The sequence below is a fragment of the Phyllopteryx taeniolatus genome, chromosome 12 (genome assembly GCF_024500385.1).
Source record: "Phyllopteryx taeniolatus isolate TA_2022b chromosome 12, UOR_Ptae_1.2, whole genome shotgun sequence".
NCBI lineage: Eukaryota > Metazoa > Chordata > Actinopteri > Syngnathiformes > Syngnathidae > Phyllopteryx > Phyllopteryx taeniolatus.
The window spans coordinates 20466655-20485679 of record NC_084513.1 but is presented as its reverse complement, the minus strand read 5'-3'; the positions used below and the strand labels follow the sequence as shown (position 1 = coordinate 20485679).

Sequence of the window (19025 nt, the reverse complement as noted above, 5' to 3'; positions counted from 1 at the left end):
TGATACAAAAAAATGAGACCTTCATGAATGGTTTCAGTGACTTCGAACCTGTACATCACAATGGACCAAAGTCATCTTGACATCTGGCTTTCGCTCTTTCGTTCCATGAGCTACATTACCTAGCTACAATCTTCTGGAAACTTATTTGGCCACATCATGTAATATAAAGAATCCGAATGTTATATGACTCCAATATCACAAAATGTATGTTGTTGTCGTCGTCGTCCCCAAGTCTGGGAAGAGTACGTAATTTGAGATCTCAAACGTGCAGGAAACCTGCAATGAGGACGAGCACTAGAGAAAAGTTTTAGTATGTTTGGTTTTGAGTGAAAATGATTTTTCTTTAATAAGCGTTCAACTACTCGGCCCATGGGAATATTTCTGCTTTTGTCCACTAGAGGTCAGTGGAGCAACGTAACAATATTTGCTCAGCTAAAAGGAATGATTAAGGAATTCAACTTTAAAATGCAGGTATAAATATAGATTTATTACATCTTTGAGTAGTATTTCATCCATTATATGAGTTTCATCCAGATATGAAAAAAATATATATATAATAACACTTGACATTGCCAGACAGAGAGGTTAAAACTACAATACATCCCAATACATCATTCATTTGTGAGTGTGTGTGCTCTTGGTTGTCAATTTTGTTCGCGCACACACTAGACAGACGTAACGCTGACTGAATTAAGCAACACTTTACGAAAAAAACAAAAAACCGAGCGCTTGTGTAAATGTGCAAAAAAACCACATTTGTGCATTCGTCTTGTGTTGGGCTGCAAATCTCAAAATACTGTACGTCGCCACAGCAGCAGCAGCACAGATTATAAAGCTTTCATCGCTGAGTTTAAAAGAAAAAACAAAACTTACAAAACTGCAGCAGGCCATAAAACCAAAAAGGGGACCAAGTAGAAAATAGGGGATCCATGCACACACACATCTGCATGCCAAAACTGTTAAGACAGGTTTTTGTTGTTGTTTTTTTTTATTACATTTGGACAGTTACATGGTTAAATTTGCCTTTTTTTTTTTTTTTTTTTTTGTTCCTGTGTGCAACAAAGCACGCTGCATTTAGGAATGCTTGGATGAGTTTGGCGTGGGACCCCACCAAAGGCATTTGGAATGAATGAAGTGCATATATTCTTCCCGACAGCTTCGCAAATAGCGTGATATTGAGCTTTTGGGTGCAATTTCACAATCAACCTAAAATCCACTGCAACTCTAATAGGTGAACTTCATTTGATCTTCTCTCAGCTTGTGAATGCACACGTCCAATTGTTTCATTGTTTCAGTATTTTTCACACAAGTCGCTGTTCTCTAATATTAATCGACGAAAACCTTGATAAATTGTTGGGTGTCGTCTTCTTGTGTCAAAATGTGAACGGCCTGAAGAGGACTGTTTAAATAACAATTCTAATTGAATCGGGAAATGTATTTACTAGGGCCGATATGAGCCCTTTTTCATATTGGCAAAAACCTGCCATTTTTTGACATCAATGACTTTCAAACATGAAAAAAAAATCATTCCTATTTCCTGCATGATTATAATAATACATATAATGAATACTTCCTGTTGAGAGGCTGAAATTCTGAGGATTTGGACAATTTCAAGTTACAATGTCGCTAAACAATCGGTTATCAAAATTCCTCCATCCATTTTTAACACCGCTTATCCTGGTTGGGGTCGCGGGACGCTGGAGCCTATCCCAACTGACTTGGGGCGAAAGGCCGACTACACCCTGAACTGGTCGCCAGCCAATCGCAGGGCTCATATAGACACGGACAACCATGCGCACCGTCACTGAGTGGGAACTAAACCCACGCTTGCCCGCACCAAAGTCAGGCGAGTGTCCCGCTACACCATCAGTGACCTCAAAATTCATTATTGATGAATTCGATAATCGTTAGTTGACATTGTTGCACCGGAATACATTTTCCTGTGTTTGGTGGTCAAATGTTCTTACTGAGTTTTTTCACACAGTGCACTACTGTTCTTGTGGGGGGGGGAAAAAAGAAATGTTTTTTTTTTTTTTTTGCGGTGGCTGGAACAGATGAATTGCATTTCCGTTCATTTGAACGAGGAAAGATGATTTGATTTCCTAAGGCACCACTGCATCCAACTTTTTGGGAGCAGTTCCTAACATTTTAATGGGCTGGCATCCCAATACTTTCCCCCCGCTAGAAACAATCTTATTAGAACTGTAGCTTATCTGTAGGCCACAGAATGACATCGACACCAACTGCACAAATAAATTGACGGAACGCAGATTTAAGGACACGTGCTGTTAAAATGGTAGGAAAGAGTCCAATCGGATGAAGGGGATGAACTGTAAATGTGGAAAGTGGTCGGCGACCGCGTCGCACAATAAGGAGTCAGGCATTGCGGCCGCCACCGTTCGCCGCTTCTCCGACCCCATCGTTGGGAATGTCGTAACACGCGTCGTCCGGCGCGAGCTCCTCGCAGGGCTCGTGGCTCGACTCCGCCGAGGTGCACGACAGGCAGAGGAGGGCGCAGCAGTCCTCGAAGCCCTGGCCCATGCTGGAGTTAAAGAGCCGGCGACACGGGTGGCAGGTCTGGTAGAAGATCAGCATGAAGAAGATGCAGGCGGCGTAGGCCAACAGCAGCTCCAGCATGAGCAGCGGCGCCGACATGAACTCGTAGAAGTCCGTCCTGTAGATGTACCAGATCAGCAGCAGCGAGGCGTTCTCGATGAAGCGCAGCATGTAGTACACCACCATGCGGTACCAGTTCTGGGACTTGTTGATCAGGTCCGGGTCGCTGAGCTTCACCTGCACGGCCGACCAGCAGAACATGTTGATGCCGGCGTACAGGAAGGTGAGCATGCACAGCACGACGGCGGTGCCCACGTGTGTCAGAGTCTTCTCGATATGCTGCGGGAAGGGCGAGTGGGTCCTCCAGAACAGGATCCACGGGTAGAGGAAGAAGACCAGGAAGTTGGCCAGAACCACGGGCAGCACCCAGATTTTCAGCACCGAGCTGAACAGAACCAGCACCACCACGCGGCTGGCGATCTCGCAGCTGCGCCACAGGAAGATGCACAGGTAGGCCGACGGACTCATGGTCACTTGGTATTCTTCGTATTTGATCTTGATGGCCAGGATGTTGCAGCGGAGGGCGCCGTACACGATGGACAGCAATGAGATCGCCATCAGAGTGCCTGAACAAAAACACAAGCACAAGCTGTTTGCAGTTCACTGCAAGTCAACGCAAAGCTAACAATTACAATTTGTGTATTTCAAACAACCACAGAGCTGTGACTGAGGAAAGGCCGCTTAGCTTAATGCTAGCAAACAATGCAAAATGCCATTGACATGCTAACATTTAGCATCGATAGCCACGGTTTTAGAAGCGACGGATATTTGCACACAAACTGTGGAGCAACCCATGTAGACAGACCATATAACAATACTCACAGTCATATATTTTTTTTTTTGTATGCACTATGAAAAATTTGTAATATTACAGCATCTTACTGAGTCACTTACAGGAGCAGTCAAAGTACTATTCTTTTTTGTTTTTGCCTGCATGACTGCATTATAGTGCCTCCCGGAGGCCAAGATGGGCACACCAGAGGGATCAGCACCATGGATTGGATGTGCGGCATTAAATCATTATGCACAAACTGTTTAATTCTTTACATTCTATTCGATGTTATTACTCTATTTTTTTTTTATGAAGTACTTTATTATACAGTGTTGGAATGGATGAATGGCATTTCCATTCATTTCAGTGGGGAAGTAGGATTTGAACTTGGAAGTGCTTTGAGTTGCAAGCATGATTACACAGTGAGTTCAACTCGCATCTCAAGTACAGAATGCGAGATATGAAATAATGTACAATGTGTCGAAGTCGAATGTCTATTGCTACTAAAGGCACGTACCGTATTTACAGGCTGTGAACGGACTCGGACTAACATTGATAAAACAAAGAACATGCAATAAAAGCTATGAATCTATATTTACGTATGAGTCCCCAAATGACCATGACTATGGTCAACCGTAAATGTGGGGGTAGGCCTACGTAAATCTAGCAGCAGGTGTGTGTTATGTTTGACTTCATTTTTTTCTACACAAGGAAGCGTGGCGTGCTGCACAACTCCGATTGGTCACACGAAGCGCGTATCGTCATCGTAGCAAAGCGGTATTAGGTCACTTTGGTCAACACTTGGCTTATCTTGTTTTATGATGTCAGTGCACCCTTTTCAAAACAGCTCATTTGTTTTTCCCTCCCGATGAAGAGAAGCACTTGCCCCCCCCTCAAACACACATCAGTTACGTAACACCCTCCATTTTCTTTGGCATCCAATAAGACTGTAATCTGCTGGCGACTTGGACCCCAGCCACGTCCAGCCCCCTCCCTCTCTCACCTCTCCCGACGGACACGCCTCGCTGCAGCACGCAGATGTAGAGCTGCAGCGTGAGCTGCGGCGCCGAGCCCAGGAAGGCCTGCATGACGGCGGTGCGCGCGAAGGCCGCCCGGTGCGTCACCAGCTTGCCCTCGGCCTGGCCCACCTGGCGCTCCACCTCCTCGGGCCGGCCCCGGCGGGGCATCTGCTTCTTCCTGGTGATGCTGACGTAGGGATCCTCCACGCGGCCCACGCTGCCGTAGGTCCAGAACGCTTCCAAACACCTTCGAGCGACAGAGGTCATTGAACGTCACTTTTGCGCATTCGAATGAGAGCTACACAGAACCCCCGGTCTTCAAACGAGCTATGTTTGAAGAGCCCACCGCTATCGTTGAAAATCCATCATTTACTTGCATCCCCTGCACATGCTTTAAACACGTTTTGAAAACACATTGTAAACTTATTTGAACACGAGCAGAAAATGTGTTTGTGTGTTGTGCTGTTTTCCTGGTATTCACTAAACAGCTGAAAAGTTCATCCGGGACTGCGACTCTCCTTTCCCACATGCAAGACTATTCCAGTGAATATACTGTAAAAAAAAAAAAAAAAAAACATTAAATATTAGATATGTCCCCATACCATGGTGTAGATGGGAAGAGAAATGGAGTCGGGGTTATTTTAAAAGAAGAGTTGGCTAAGAATGTCTTGGAGGTGAAAAGAGTATCAGATCGAGTGATGAGGCTGAAATTTGAAATTGAGGGTGTTATGTGTAATGTGATTAGTGGCTATGCCCCACAGGTCGGATGTGACCTAGAGGTGAAAGAGAAATTCTGGAAGGAGCTAGATGATGTAGTTCTGAGCATCCCAGACAGAGAGAGAGTCGTAATTGGTGCAGATTGTAATGGACATGTTGGTGAAGGTAATAGGGGTGATGAAGAAGTGATGGGTAAGTACGGCATCCAGGAAAGGAACTTGGAGGGACAGATGGTGGTAGACTTTGCAACAAGGATGCAAATGGCTGTAGTCAACACTTTTTTCCAGAAGAGGCACGAACATAGGGTGACCTACAAGAGCGGAGGTAGAAGCACACAGGTGGATTACATCTTGTGCAGACGATGTAATCTGAAGGAGGTTACCGACTGTAAGGTAGTGGTAGGGGAGAGTGTGGCTAGACAGCATAGGATGGTGGTGTGTAAGATGACTCTGGTGGTGGGGAGGAAAATTAGGAAGACAAAGGCAGAGAAGAGAACCATGTGGTGGAAGCTGAGACAGGACGAGTGTTGTGCAGCTTTTCGGGAAGAGGTGATACAGGCTCTCGGTGGACGGGAAGAGCTTCCAGAAGACTGGACCACTGCAGCCAAGGTGATCAGAGAAGCAGGCAGGAGAGTACTTGGTGTATCTTCTGGCAGGAAAGGAGAGAAGGAGACTTGGTGGTGGAACCTCACAGTACAGGAAATCATACAAGGAAAACGGTTAGCTAAGAAGAAGTGGGACACTGAGAGGACCGAGGAGAGGCGAAAGGAATACATTGAGATGCGACACAGGGCAAAGGTAGAGGTGGCAAAGGCAAAACAAGAGGCATATGATGACATGTATGGCAGGTTGGACACTAAAGAAGGAGAAAAGGATCTATACAGGCTGGCTAGACAGAGGGATAGAGATGGGAAGGATGTGCAGCAGGTTAGGGTGATTAAGGATAGAGATGGAAATATGTTGACTGGTGCCAGCAGTGTGCTAGGTAGATGGAAAGAATACTTCGAGGAGTTGATGAATGAGGAAAATGATAGAGAAGGGAGAGTAGAAGAGGCAAGTGCGGTGGACCAGGAAGTGGCAATGATTAGTAAGGGGGAAGTTAGAAAGGCATTAAAGAGAATGAAAAATGGAAAGGCAGTTGGTCCTGATGACATTCCTGTGGAGGTATGGAAGGATCTAGGAGAGGTGGCTGTGGAGTTTTTGACCAGCTTGTTCAATAGAATTCTAGTGCGTGAGAAGATGCCTGAGGAATGGAGGAAAAGTGTACTGGTGCCCATTTTTAAGAACAAAGGTGATGTGCAGAGCTGTGGCAACTATAGAGGAATAAAGTTGATGAGCCACACAATGAAGTTATGGGAAAGAGTAGTGGAGGCTAGACTCAGGACAGAAGTGAGTATTTGCGAGCAACAGTATGGTTTCATGCCTAGAAAGAGTACCACAGATGCATTATTTGCCTTGAGGATGTTGATGGAAAAGTACAGAGAAGGTCAGAAGGAGCTACATTGTGTCTTTGTAGATCTAGAGAAAGCCTATGACAGAGGACCCAGAGAGGAACTGTGGTACTGCATGCGGAAGTCTGGAGTGGCAGAGAAGTATGTTAGAATAATACAGGACATGTACGAGGGCAGCAGAACAGCGGTGAGGTGTGCTGTCGGTGTGACAGAAGAATTTAAGGTGGACGTGGGACTGCATCAGGGATCAGCCCTGAGCCCCTTCCTTTTTGCAATCGTGATGGATAGGCTGACAGATGAGGTTAGACTGGAATCCCCGTGGACCATGATGTTTGCAGATGACATTGTGATCTGCAGTGAAAGCAGGGAGCAGCTGGAGGAACAGTTAGAAAGATGGAGGCATGCACTGGAAAGAAGAGGAATGAAGATTAGCCGAAGTAAAACAGAATATATGTGCATGAATGAGAGGGGTGGTGGGGGAAGAATGAGGCTACAGGGAGAAGAGATGGCAAGGGTAGAGGACTTGAAATACTTGGGGTCAACCGTCCAGAGCAATGGTGAGTGTGGTCAGGAAGTGAAGAAACGGGTCCAAGCAGGTTGGAACGGGTGGAGGAAGGTGTCAGGTGTGTTATGTGACAGAAGAGTCTCTGCTAGGATGAAGGGCAAAGTTTATAAAACAGTGGTGAGGCCAGCCATGATGGACGGATTAGAGACACTGGCGCTGAAGAGACAACAGGAAGCAGAGCTGGAGGTGGCGGAAATGAAGATGTTGAGGTTCGCTCTCGGAGTGACCAGGTTGGATAAAATTAGAAATGAGCTCATCAGAGGGACGGCCAAGGTTCGATGTTTTGGAGACAAAGTTAGAGAGAGCAGACTTCAATGGTTTGGATACGTCCAGAGGAGAGAGAGTGAGTATATTGGTAGAAGGATGATGAGGATGGAGCTGCCAGGCAAGAGAGCTAGAGGAAGACCAAAGAGAAGGTTGATGGATGTCGTGAGGGAAGACATGAGGGCAGTTGGTGTTCGAGAGGAGGATGCAGGAGATAGGCTCTCATGGAAAAGGAAGCCTAGTGTAACACTGGTGTAACGCGTGTATTGCAACAGCAGTCATACAGTACGTATACGCATTCCAGGTGCAGTGTTTTGGCTCGGATAAGGGGGAACGTGGATGCCGGCTTCCCCTCTCAGCTTGTGTTGTCAGAAGATAAGGAGGCCCACGGTGTCACATGCTATTCTTAGACGTGCTCTTCGCTGGAGAAGCTTTGCGCAGAAGTAACACACTCAGACGTTACAATTTGAAGAAATGCAATACAACAGCTGTAAAAAAAAAAATTAAAAAAAAATAAATATATATATATATACAATTTTCATCCAAGGTGTAGTGGTTTTTTTTTTCCATAATTGCCGTAAAAATAATAATTTCTTCTTTTATTAAAAATATGAATATTAAAATATCCATTTTTTTTAAATACAATTCCAAACAATCCCATTTTTATGGCTGAATGTTAGTTTACAAAAAGAAAATGTGCAATCTAATTCATGACATTTTGTAAAAGTGGAAGTGCACTTTAAAAATCATGTTGTGCATTCAGACTAGACTAGACCAAAAAAAATTTAAAAAAAGGGTTATCATTTTGTTTTTTCAAAAAAATCATAGGGAGTCCTGTATGTCTACCACACTGAAAGCCGTTTGGAATTTTTCAGTCCATCAGAATATTGAGGTCACTTTATTTAGCTACACAAAATGTGCAAAGTGGTCGAAATAACTGTGCAGTTCTGCACCGCTGCTAACTGCAAACACAATAATAAACATATTGTTAATATAAGCAGATATTGCATGTATGGACCGGCGCTGCTGGTCCGTCAGAACCAGAGCAAACAGGATTCCCAAAATATTCGAAGTACTATCGGACTCAGTGAAGACAGGATTTGATGTTATTACTATTCAAAGTATTGACAAAAGTCAATTACTGTTCACGGGTTTTACATATTGTGTATTGCGTTTCAAATAACATTCTCAAAAAGAAGCCCAAAGTCCATTTTTGTTATTTTGAATACTCCACATCCAGGGGAAAAAAATGGATTATTCTGTTGTGGCTCAACCAGATGATTGGATACCCCCCCCCCCCCCCCCCCCCCCCTCTCACCCTCTGACCCTAGAATCACCCCTGGCGATGAGTATTGATCAGCAGGCTGCAACTAACAAATCAGTTACATGAGCGAATGCGAGCACACTCGCGTGTTTTTGTCAAGCACAGACGCAAACAAACCCAAAGAACCAAAGCAGCGACCGACCTGACGATGGGTCCGAACTGCAGCATGTGCAGCAGCAGGATGAAGGGCCTGTCCCTGCCCAGGTCCCGGTGGAAGAAGATGAGGGCCAACTGCACCAGCATGGACGGCACCAGCGAGAAGAGCAGGGTGAGCTGCTGCCACGCCCGGTCCCCCGCCGATCGGTACGTGGAGCTCAGGTAGAGCGCCGCAGTGGTCTCGGCCGTGAACAGGGACACCGACAAAAAGATGGAGCTGGGCACTCGCATCCTCGCTCACGCCGCCATGCAGGGGCGAGGCCGTTCGAGGTCCGTTCGGCGTCGGCGCCCTGCAGTGGAGCACCGCGCTACCGCAGACCATCCGGCGCGAGCTGGCACCACCGACCGCGGACGGCTTCTGCAGCCCGGCTGTAGTTGCCCAGAGCGGCCACCTTGGGGGAAGAGGGCGCTGTCGCGCGAGGTATATCGCGTCGGATACAAGCGCGTTGCGGCGTCGCGCGAGTGACGCGTCACACACGACACACGCGACACACGCGACGCGACGCGACGCGACGCGAGCGCCCCCAAGCCCTTTACGACGTGCGCCATCTGCGCAAGACCAAAGAGCACGAAAAGTGCCATTAAAGACGCTGTCGTGAGGACGACTTCGACTCAATTCGGGCCGCTGACTTCCGGTATTCCCGTATAAATGTGACAAAAAATGAATAAGGAAAGAAGATACGATAATCACTGCTTTTATAGTGTTCATTTCTTGATTGATGAGTTGTAATTTGGACCGAACGCACTTTTTGCATGACACTGAAGCCTCAAAATAAGTGAAACATATACACACTTGGAAAATGTTGAGCCATTTAATCAAGACTGAACATGTATGTACACTTTTATCAACAATATAGACTTTTGTTACAGATTACATGTGCAAATAAACACAAACACTCCAAACAGGCACAATTAGCATCAGAACACTTTGGTTTCCTAAAATCACAGGCCTTTTTTTTTTTTTTTTTTTTCCCCCCCCCTTTCTAAACCAACTGTCGTCACACTTCCACGTCGCTTCCCAAATAATCTCCACTTCCTCATCAGGGATGCACTCATTTGTTGAACAAGGGTTCTGTTGATGGTCATCTATCAATGTGCGCAAATCGGGTACATCTAATGAGATCCAACACAAGAGCTGTATTAAAAATCCTGCTCATGTTTGATTGACACCTCAAGTGTGTTTTCATGAGGCCCCTACAGAAAACAGAAAATGTTTAATGCATAAATTCACATTACATTATATCCTATGGGCAACTTTGATTAGAAATGACAACAAATTGGACGTGGGATTTTCATATAAGTGCATCCCTGTGTTGTCAAACATACACTATGACAGATGTGTTCATCTTCAAATTGGTTTTAAGGCCTCATCCCACGGAATAAATCAAGCTACTGAACTACGGACAAACACATTGTCTTGCAATGTGTGCTAACGTAAAAAAAACAACAATACCACAGAGACCAGGGGTGTCAAACTCATTTTTGAGTTGCCTGCACCAAAGTCACGCGAGTGTACCACGACACCATCAGTGACTACATTGAATCCATGAGGGGAAAATAGCTCCGAAATTACAGAACAAAATAAGATTTCAGCATCGTTCATCGTCATACAAGTGTAACACTAAGCTGCGCAGTAAAAGTGTAGGAAAGTGAAACTACTTACCATTTGTGAAGGGAACAGAAAAGTGTTACGCAATCTTTACTTTCAGCTACATGCTATAACATTATCATCTGTTAAAAATAAATTACACTACTCATATAGTAAAGAGCAGTTGTTGCTATCAGTGGTCCCCCTCAATAAATACAAAATAAATAAGGGTGGGATTTGAACGCATTAATCATGATTTATTAATTACATACAAATGAGTTACACTGAGGCACACATCGTAGCTCGGCTACCAAAAAGGAGGTATCGGATGAAACAGCGTTGCTCGGACTGATGGGAGGGAAATTTCATTCAAAGAAAGATGGCGGCCTTGATAAGCGTGGTTTTGTGCAAAGTGTGCAAAAAGGAGTTTGCGTACCACCGAAGCGCTTCAACCCTCTGACATATGATCCAAAAAATGTCCTAAAATGTTTAATCTGTTTAATTTTGGCCAGGAATATTTTCTATTCTTTTTTTCAACTGTTTTGTACTGACATGAAATGAAATGCATTTTGCCAGCGTTCACAATATTCCTGTCCGTGCTAATTATTTGATTCAGCTGTCCACTAAAACCCATTTAAATTAAACGGCGTTTTGTTTAGGACAACATTTTTTATACAAAAAAAACCAAAAAATGCAATTAATTATTTTCATCGAGTCCCACCCCTAAGAGATACCTCAACTAATCAACTCAACTAATTCTTGTGAATACAGAATTTTGACTCAACTTTGGAGGTTCCACTTGAAAACAATCAACTAATAACAGAAGAACACAAACAGGTGAAAGACTTTTATTTCCCAACAGTTTCAAGCCAAGCATCACTGGAGTGTATCGTTTCAAGCGCTAACCGCATCGGTCATGCAAACTCGCACTGCTAGTCTTGAAAAGCTGCCGCATTTCCGTAGCTTGTTATGTCTGCCACTTGACCTTTCGCTCTGATGTTTGGAAAAGGAGACAGCGGAAAGGGAGGGTGTTTACTGGATCAACTTGACTAACCTGTCCTGAGGAAAAAAACGATCATTGTTATGATTAAAAAAAATAAAATAAATAATAACACAATGAGAGGTACACGCGGTCATAGCCTGGTCTTCCTGGCTTCATATAAATATAACAGAGGATGGAAAATAAGATAACACAAGGAGATCTTAAAACGAGTGGATCAATAACAACAAAAAATGGAATTAACGGCAAGCGAATGAACGTGCATGAAGTAATATGGGGTGGGGGGGGGGAAATAATAATAAATACATTTAAAAAAAAGAGTTGTTTCAGTTTTATCGAGAACTAGAAGGTCCACAGAAGAGCAGCAGTAAGAACCCTATATCTTTGCTAATATTTAGTGTGCAATTCATAAAAATGCTCATCATCCAATAAGTGCTTCAATAAATTCAGTGTGATTTGAGTAATGCCAAAGGTGAAGGAAAAAAAACTAAAACAAAAACAAAAAACAACAGAACGGCAATGTTTTGCTACAGTGGATACAGAAAGTGAACACACCCCTGATAAAATTGCATTTTTTTTCCCCCCAGCACATGAACAAATGAAACCATGACAACTTTTCTTTTTAAATGTTCTTTCTATTTAAAACAAACAAAAAAAATAAACCTGCTAGGTGGAAAAATTAAAATGCAGCAGTGAACGGGCTCTCGCGCCTTCTTTTTAATGTGAATCCTTGAAATGAATATCATTTACATTTTCACCCGGACGCGCGTGTGTAAAAACAGCAATTTGAAAAGAGCCTGCGCACGAGTGCGAAAGGTTGTTTGTCTGCACATGATCGCCGATCACCCAGCAACCAGTTCGCACAAAGTCAGCCGGGACCCTAGCGAGCATAAGGACGATAGAAAATGGATGGATGGATGGATGAGGAAAAACCTGCTATTTTAACAGAAGGCTTCAATTTCTGTATCCATGTTTGGTGAAAATCATCCAGGTAGTTTTGTGCAGTCCTGTCCTACAAAATTTCACAAATAGACAAATCATAATCACTCTGTCAGGTAAATATAAACGGAACAAACTTCCCCGCAAATTTCTTACAATATAAAGCTTGAAAACATGGCCCTTTCTCATAATGTAAACAAAGTTTGAGTTCACTTAGCTCACAAAAGCGTGGTCAGATGAAGCCGCTCGCTTGACGACTCTTTTTGACGGAGCTTTATATTTACTCTCGCTTGGTTCTTGCCTCCACAATCCGCGAGGACCGCTGGCGTCCACAGCCGTGTCCATGAGCCTGTCAGGCAGCAACCACTGGAGGAACAACAGGAAGAGGAAGTCCAGAACCGCCACAAAGGCAAAGATGGTGCCAGCCACCGGGCCGCAGTGAGTCCGAAGCCTCTGAAGGCGTCGGTCCAGGGGAAGCACCTCCTCGCCGCAGACTCTGTCATACACCTGGGAGAGAAAACGTTTGGCCTACATTAAGCTTGGCTTGAATATAATGCGGGAACCTGTAGAGTTGAACACCCCTGAGGTCCCCTGGGTGTTTTGAAGGACTTATTTTAGGCTCAGCACTGAGCTGAGAGAAGAAGAGACGCGAAGCACACTCACATTGAAAGTAGGAAGACTACCGTGTCAGAATAAACCTTGTCAATTGTTATCAAAGTGTAGGTTTTTATGGTTGACAGTGGTCAACTTATTTTTACACTTGTATGACATGGATGGGGGAAAAAAAAGAAGAAAAAAAATGCATGTTATAAAAAAAGGATGAGACTCTTTACTTGACATTTGTCAGTGTGTTTTATTGTTTTACTTGATTAGTATTGCATCGGTTGTTTTATTTTCCTTTGTTTTTACATTTTACTGCAATTAATTTCTTTGTTACATTTGGTAAGAATGTGAGCAAATGTGAGGCATATCTGTGTCATTTGTTCGAAAACCTTACGTGTTAGCTTGGTGTTTATGCGTTACTACTCAACTCGCGAATGGAATAATAATGAATAAATAAATCAATTGTTCTTTTAACTACTTTAATACTATTAGAGTTTAATTTATAATCACAACCGTTAGGAATGTTAAAAACGTGACTGGAAATTACAGTATAGTTAAGTTTCTGAAACAGATCATGTGTATTTTAAAAACAAAAAAACAAAAAAAATTTTGGTCCATCTCCGCTATAGTGTAGGTTTGCGTTTACCTCCAGAAATGACCGTAGAAGGTTACGCCTCGGGCTCAACCCACCTTTTCGGTCCTCTCGGCGACATTCCTCCAGGTGTAGAGATTGCGCACCCGTGCGTGAACGGAGGCGGGCGTGGAGACGGAGCCGGAACGCTGCTGCGCTATGACCGTTTCCAGCCCGGCGCACAGCGAGTGTACGGTCGGCTCACAAAGGGTGATCAAGTCCTCGGGTAGCACCTCCGGAATCCCACCCACACGAGTGCTGACAACCTTTGGGAAGGATTAAAAAACACACACACACACACACACACACACAAGCGCATTGCAACGATGAACTGACCGATATTTCTCCTTGAATTCTTGACTTCGGGAAATACGGAATGTAGAGCGGGTGTCGGAATGCAGCGCACCTGCAGTCCACAGCTGGCTCCCTCCACGATGGCCATGCAGAAAGCTTCGGTGAGCGACGTGTTGAGGAAGATGTGACCTTGCACCAGAACCCCTCGGACATCTTTGTGCTCCAGCGGCCCCAAAAGACGCACCCTGCAATTAAAACAATCCAGTCAAACATATGAACTGCTATAGCAGGACCGCTGCCGGGGTTAGCGTGCTGTACGGGCAAACGTAATTGGACACATGCCCACTGCGCTTACAGGAAGTTAAAACAAAGCCCAAAGTCAGCTTTTTCGAAAAAGGATGCTTAAATAAACATACTGTTATTGTGGAACGCTATTTTGGGAGAGTTAATGTGGTCTGTAAGCTATGTTAGTCAGCTCCTGTACATTTGTATTTTGTCTGTTTCAAAAAAAGAAAAAAGAAAAAAAAGTCTCAAGTCTCATGACGTGGAGACCTGTGATGAAGTGGATCTGGCTGTTTGCTGGCTAATGTGTGTGAAGAACATTGCAAAGTACCTGTCATGTAGTTGGTATTTCTCCCTCACTTCCTCCAGCACAAGTCTCTTTGGCCCCTCTCCACCGATGAGGAAATGAAGATCTGGATGTTTGAGGCAGAGCTCTGGGATGATTCCACTGAGAAGATCAATGCCTAAAAAGGTTGGAAGTCTCAAGTCAAGCTTCATCTAGCCACGAGAAACAAAGACCGCCGAGAGCCAACCTTTGCGGTAGACAAGGCGACTGATCACGACGATGGTGATCCTGTCGTCGCGGCGCCGGGACGGGTCGGGCGTGAAGTCGCCGTGCTCGACCGCGTTGGGAATGACGGAGACGATCTCCGGGTCGAGCGCGGCGCGCAGCACGGTGTTCTCCTTGCTGGTGTACGAGACGCACACGACGTGGTTGGTATCGCACAGCGACACCGTCAGGAGCTTGTTGGTCAGCACGGAGCTGACGTCGGCAAAGCCGAAGAGCGAGTGGTCAGTGAACACCTGTGAAATCGTACGTACTGTTTAAATAAATCTAATTTCATATCATGCCTCGTTCAGGAACACTTCAGAAAACTAAACTAAACTAAACTTCAGTAAATACAATTCGGCGCCACATCCGTAAGTGCAACTTGAAACTGCTATGCAAAGCAAAAGCCATTTATCAACAACACCCAGAAACGCCGCTGGCTTCTCTGGGCCCAGAGCTCATCCAAGATGGACCGATGCAAAGTGGAAAAGTGTTCGCTGGTCCGACGAGTCCACATTTCAAATTGTTTTGGGAAATCGTGGACGTCGTGTCCTCCGGGCCAAAAAGGAAAAGAATCTTCCGGACTGTTATGGATGCAAAGTTCAAAAGCCAGCATCTGTGATGGTATGGGGCTGTGTTAGTGCCAATGGCATGGGTAACTTACACATCTGTGAAGGCACCATTAACGCTGAAAGCTACATGCAGGTTTTGGAGAAACATATGCTGCCATCCAAGCAACGTCTTTTTCATGGACGCCCCTGCTTATTTCAGCAAGACAATGCCAAACCGCATTCTGCACGTGTTACAACGGCGTGGCTTCGTAGTAAAAGAGCACTGGTACTAGACTGGCCTGCCTGCAGTCCAGACCTGTCTGCCATTGAAAATGTGTGGCACATTTTGAAGCGTAAAATACGACAAAGGAGACCCCGGACTGTTGAACAGAAAAAGTGATGTAACATAGTGGTAAACATGACCCTGTCCTAGCTTTTTTGGAACCTGTTGCAGCCATAAAATTCTAAGTTCATGATTATTTGCTAAAAACAATCAAGTTTATCAGTTTGAACATGAAATATCTTGTCTTTGTAGTGTATTCAATTAAATATAGGTTGAACATGATTTGCAAATCATTGTATTCCGTTTTCATTCATGTTTAACACAACGTCCCAACTTCATTGGAATTGGGGTTGTACAATGTATGGCTCAAGTGATCCAATAACCGGTACATTTTCACACACTTGTGACAATTTAAAAAAGCAGTCCGTTTTCCACTCCCTTATATGCTTGGCACCCATAAAAAAGATGATTTGTTTAGTTTTGCAGTCTGACCTTGGAAACAGTTTCATAAAAATAATTGGAACTCCTCACCACCTGACCTCTGCAATATCTGTTCACCTTCATCTTTTCAAATCCAGACTCAAAGTAAACTTATTCTGCAGCCGCATCCTCCATTTAATCATATCCATTTACTTATCACACTTTTTTAGCTGAGCTTTCATTATTTATGCACGTTTGATTCATTTCAGAATCGATTATTCTATCCATCGGTCCATGGATTAAATCGAATAAAAGTTTATTTTGCCCTGAAATTGAACGAAAAATCTTTTTTTTTTAAACGGTTTATTAACTGATCATTGTTGTTTATTTGGTCATGTTTAATGATGAAAAATAAAAACATTAAGCAATATTGCACGAGAGGGCGTGATGTACTCACCCGCCTTTTTTCTTGGCTACTGATTAATGTGAAGAGCTACTAGCTTGATATACTGTACACTTCTGAGGCATGTCAATTACCGGTTATTCATACTACGGCCGAAAATAACTATTATTTTCATAATAGATTAAACTGACTATTATATATATATTTTTTTTTTAATAAACTGATTAGAATTCTGTTAGCTTGTTTGGTCCGTAACATGTCAGAAAATAGGGAAAACGTTGATTATCTTTTTCCAAAGTAAAAGCAGATGTTTTCAAATGTCTTATTTTGATTAAACACAAAAGATAAATTCATGAAGGGTTACAGAAATCAGAGAATATTTACTGATAACAAGCTCAAATCAGAGGATTTGATGTTAAACAATGGCTCTGAACGATGAATGGATTCTCAAAATAGTCGTCGATTAATTCATTGTGACACCGCTAGCTGGTACCACGTTCATATCGCCAGACTCCAGATTCCGTTGCCGAGACCCCCATTCACGCCTTCGTCACATCCCGTTTGAACTACTGCAACGGAATCCTGTTCGGGCTTCCCAACGAAGCCCTGGACAGGCTCCAGCACGCCCAGAATTCAGCTGCTAGGGTCGTCACCTGCGCCAAGACCGAGCAGCACATCACTGCCGCGCTCACCCATCTCCATTGGCTCCCAGTCAAATCCCGCATCACCTGCAGTTTACATCCCTCCATGCACTTGCCCCCCCCCCCCCCCCCTCCCTCCTCCAAGTACTTATCAGCCCTCCTTCACCCATACACGTTGCTCGTCTTTGTCTCAAGCTGAATTGGTCACCTTGAAAGAAGCCATATAAATCCAACCATCCCTTGTATATGTGAATAAAAAGTCACAAAATCGGAGTTGGGTCACAGCGTAGAAGACATGCAATGTGAATCCAACTTAAGAACCGCATACCGTGTTCAGGCCCATGGTCTTAGCGTGGAACAAAGCATCGTGGGCCATAGCGGAGAAGGAGCTGTGCGAGTGCACCACGGTGATGCGCTCCCTGACGAACACACAGCGCAGGAGCGGCATGCTGTGGAAGAAGGTGGTGGTGGTGGACTGGTTGTACATCACCTGCAGGGGCAGGTAGTAGACCTTAAGGCCATTGGTCAGGTACCTGACGCCCTTCCTGTGGCCGTAGGCGTGCGTGACGATCACCACCTTGTGTCCCTTCTCGATCAGACACTGGGACAGGAGGTAAATGTGACTCTCCACTCCTCCCATGTTGGGGTAAAAGAAGTCCGACACCATGCAGATGTTGTGCTTCCTGACGGGGGCTTTGAGGGCCTCTGCGGGGGTTCCAGAGACTGCTTGAGCTGCGTGATTGAGAGGTGCTGCTCTTCTTCTGTGGCGCATTGTACTTGTATGTCAATAAACGTCACCTGCATTGACAGCAGCAGTATGCAGAGAAGAAAAATAAATAAATAAATAAAAAATCATCATCAATTAAATGTTGTACTCAAGTATAGCGCTAGTAGTTCGAATAATAGCATTGAGCGAACTGTTGAACCCTTAAGTCGAAATAATTCACAAATGTAGACACTTTTTTAAACTATATTACACGGGCCTTACCGTTCTGCTTGACGAAATTCGAGCAATAAATACATTTTCCTTCCCATTCGCTAGCCAAGCGTTAGCTGGTGGACCATCCGTGTCATAGATAGGAACACGAGCTCGGCCAGCGCTATAGCAGCCCAGCTTCCCGACGTGCCAGCGTGGCGGCCATGTTGGAAAGGTCAACCTTCGCGTCAAAGGCAATGTATGGACATTGAAAGTAAGTCATAACCTGCTCATTTCTTAACCAATTTTGATGAGTTTTACTTTTTTGTCAATGTTAAAGAGTTCGCTATAAATACACAACATTTGAGGAAAAGGAGAAAAAAAATTACCTGTTGCCTGAAAGGTTACCCCTAGTTCCTTGTCGTGATTGTACGTCGTTGTCCGCACAGCACAATGTACCGGCTTTCTTGGACTTTTCGTTTTCTTGCCGTCCTCACACATGGAATGCGCTTACGACTTTAACCCTCTTTGCTTAGCGTCACCTTAGGCATGCAGCTCAAAAGGGGCGTGTCGTATCTACCTCTTCGAGTGGCGTTTTTAGGATTCCCGCATAATTTCTAGGCAGGACGCTGCAACATGATTGCAGGGGCAGGCTTCGCAGATGGAACGTCCCAAACATGTATCACGTTTGCACGAAACAAAAACAAAGACGTTTGTTATGGTTGGGGCCAGGAGAAGCCAATCGTGTTGCAGTGGGGCGTGGCCTGCCTAGAACGTTTGTGGGAATCCTAATAACGCAGTAGGGCGTGTTCTCCCCGGATGCAGCAGCCAATCACAGTGCAGCAGGGCGTGTCCTGCATCATTAATATTGGAGCACTTGAGGTGGAAAAAAATTCAAGCACAATGGGGATGAAATTACAATACTCTAAATTGTACTGTTGTGCTACTATATATGACTTTTGTGCTGAAATTTGGGAACCACATATAAAATGTACTCTTCGGATGATAGGCACCATGCAAAAAAAAGAAAAAGAGCCATAA

At 44.4% G+C, this 19025-nt stretch overlaps 2 protein-coding genes across 9 annotated transcripts; both read right to left on the bottom strand.

Annotated features, from left to right (window-relative positions):
• Nucleotides 1-466: 466 nt before the first annotated feature.
• xk (X-linked Kx blood group (McLeod syndrome)) lies at nucleotides 467-9344 on the bottom strand. Of its 2 annotated transcripts, XM_061793167.1 has the most exons (4): nucleotides 8870-9344; nucleotides 4392-4654; nucleotides 2872-3182; nucleotides 467-2793 (listed from the first exon to the last, which is right to left on the bottom strand). In XM_061793167.1, exons 1-4 carry the CDS (start codon nucleotides 9112-9114, stop codon nucleotides 2377-2379), a joined length of 1236 nt encoding a protein of 411 aa, XP_061649151.1. In that variant the 5' UTR covers nucleotides 9115-9344; the 3' UTR covers nucleotides 467-2376. The 2 variants fall into 2 exon arrangements, with proteins under 2 accessions (XP_061649151.1, XP_061649150.1); XM_061793166.1 differs by having other exon boundaries at nucleotides 467-3182; nucleotides 8870-9343.
• Nucleotides 9345-11305: 1961 nt separating this feature from the next.
• On the bottom strand, nucleotides 11306-18743 carry piga (phosphatidylinositol glycan anchor biosynthesis, class A). Of its 7 annotated transcripts, none has more exons than XM_061793161.1 (10): nucleotides 18374-18743; nucleotides 18057-18225; nucleotides 17602-17866; nucleotides 17397-17517; nucleotides 14754-15024; nucleotides 14552-14684; nucleotides 14051-14183; nucleotides 13704-13910; nucleotides 12695-12917; nucleotides 11306-11530 (listed from the first exon to the last, which is right to left on the bottom strand). In XM_061793161.1, the coding sequence occupies exons 3-10, from the start codon at nucleotides 17838-17840 to the stop codon at nucleotides 11439-11441; spliced, it is 1419 nt and encodes a 472-aa protein (XP_061649145.1). In that variant the 5' UTR covers nucleotides 17841-17866; nucleotides 18057-18225; nucleotides 18374-18743; the 3' UTR covers nucleotides 11306-11438. The 7 variants fall into 7 exon arrangements, with proteins under 7 accessions (XP_061649145.1, XP_061649147.1, XP_061649142.1 ...); XM_061793163.1 differs by having other exon boundaries at nucleotides 17397-17558; nucleotides 17646-17866; XM_061793158.1 differs by having other exon boundaries at nucleotides 17397-17866; nucleotides 18374-18742.
• Between the last annotated feature and the right edge of the window lie 282 nt (nucleotides 18744-19025).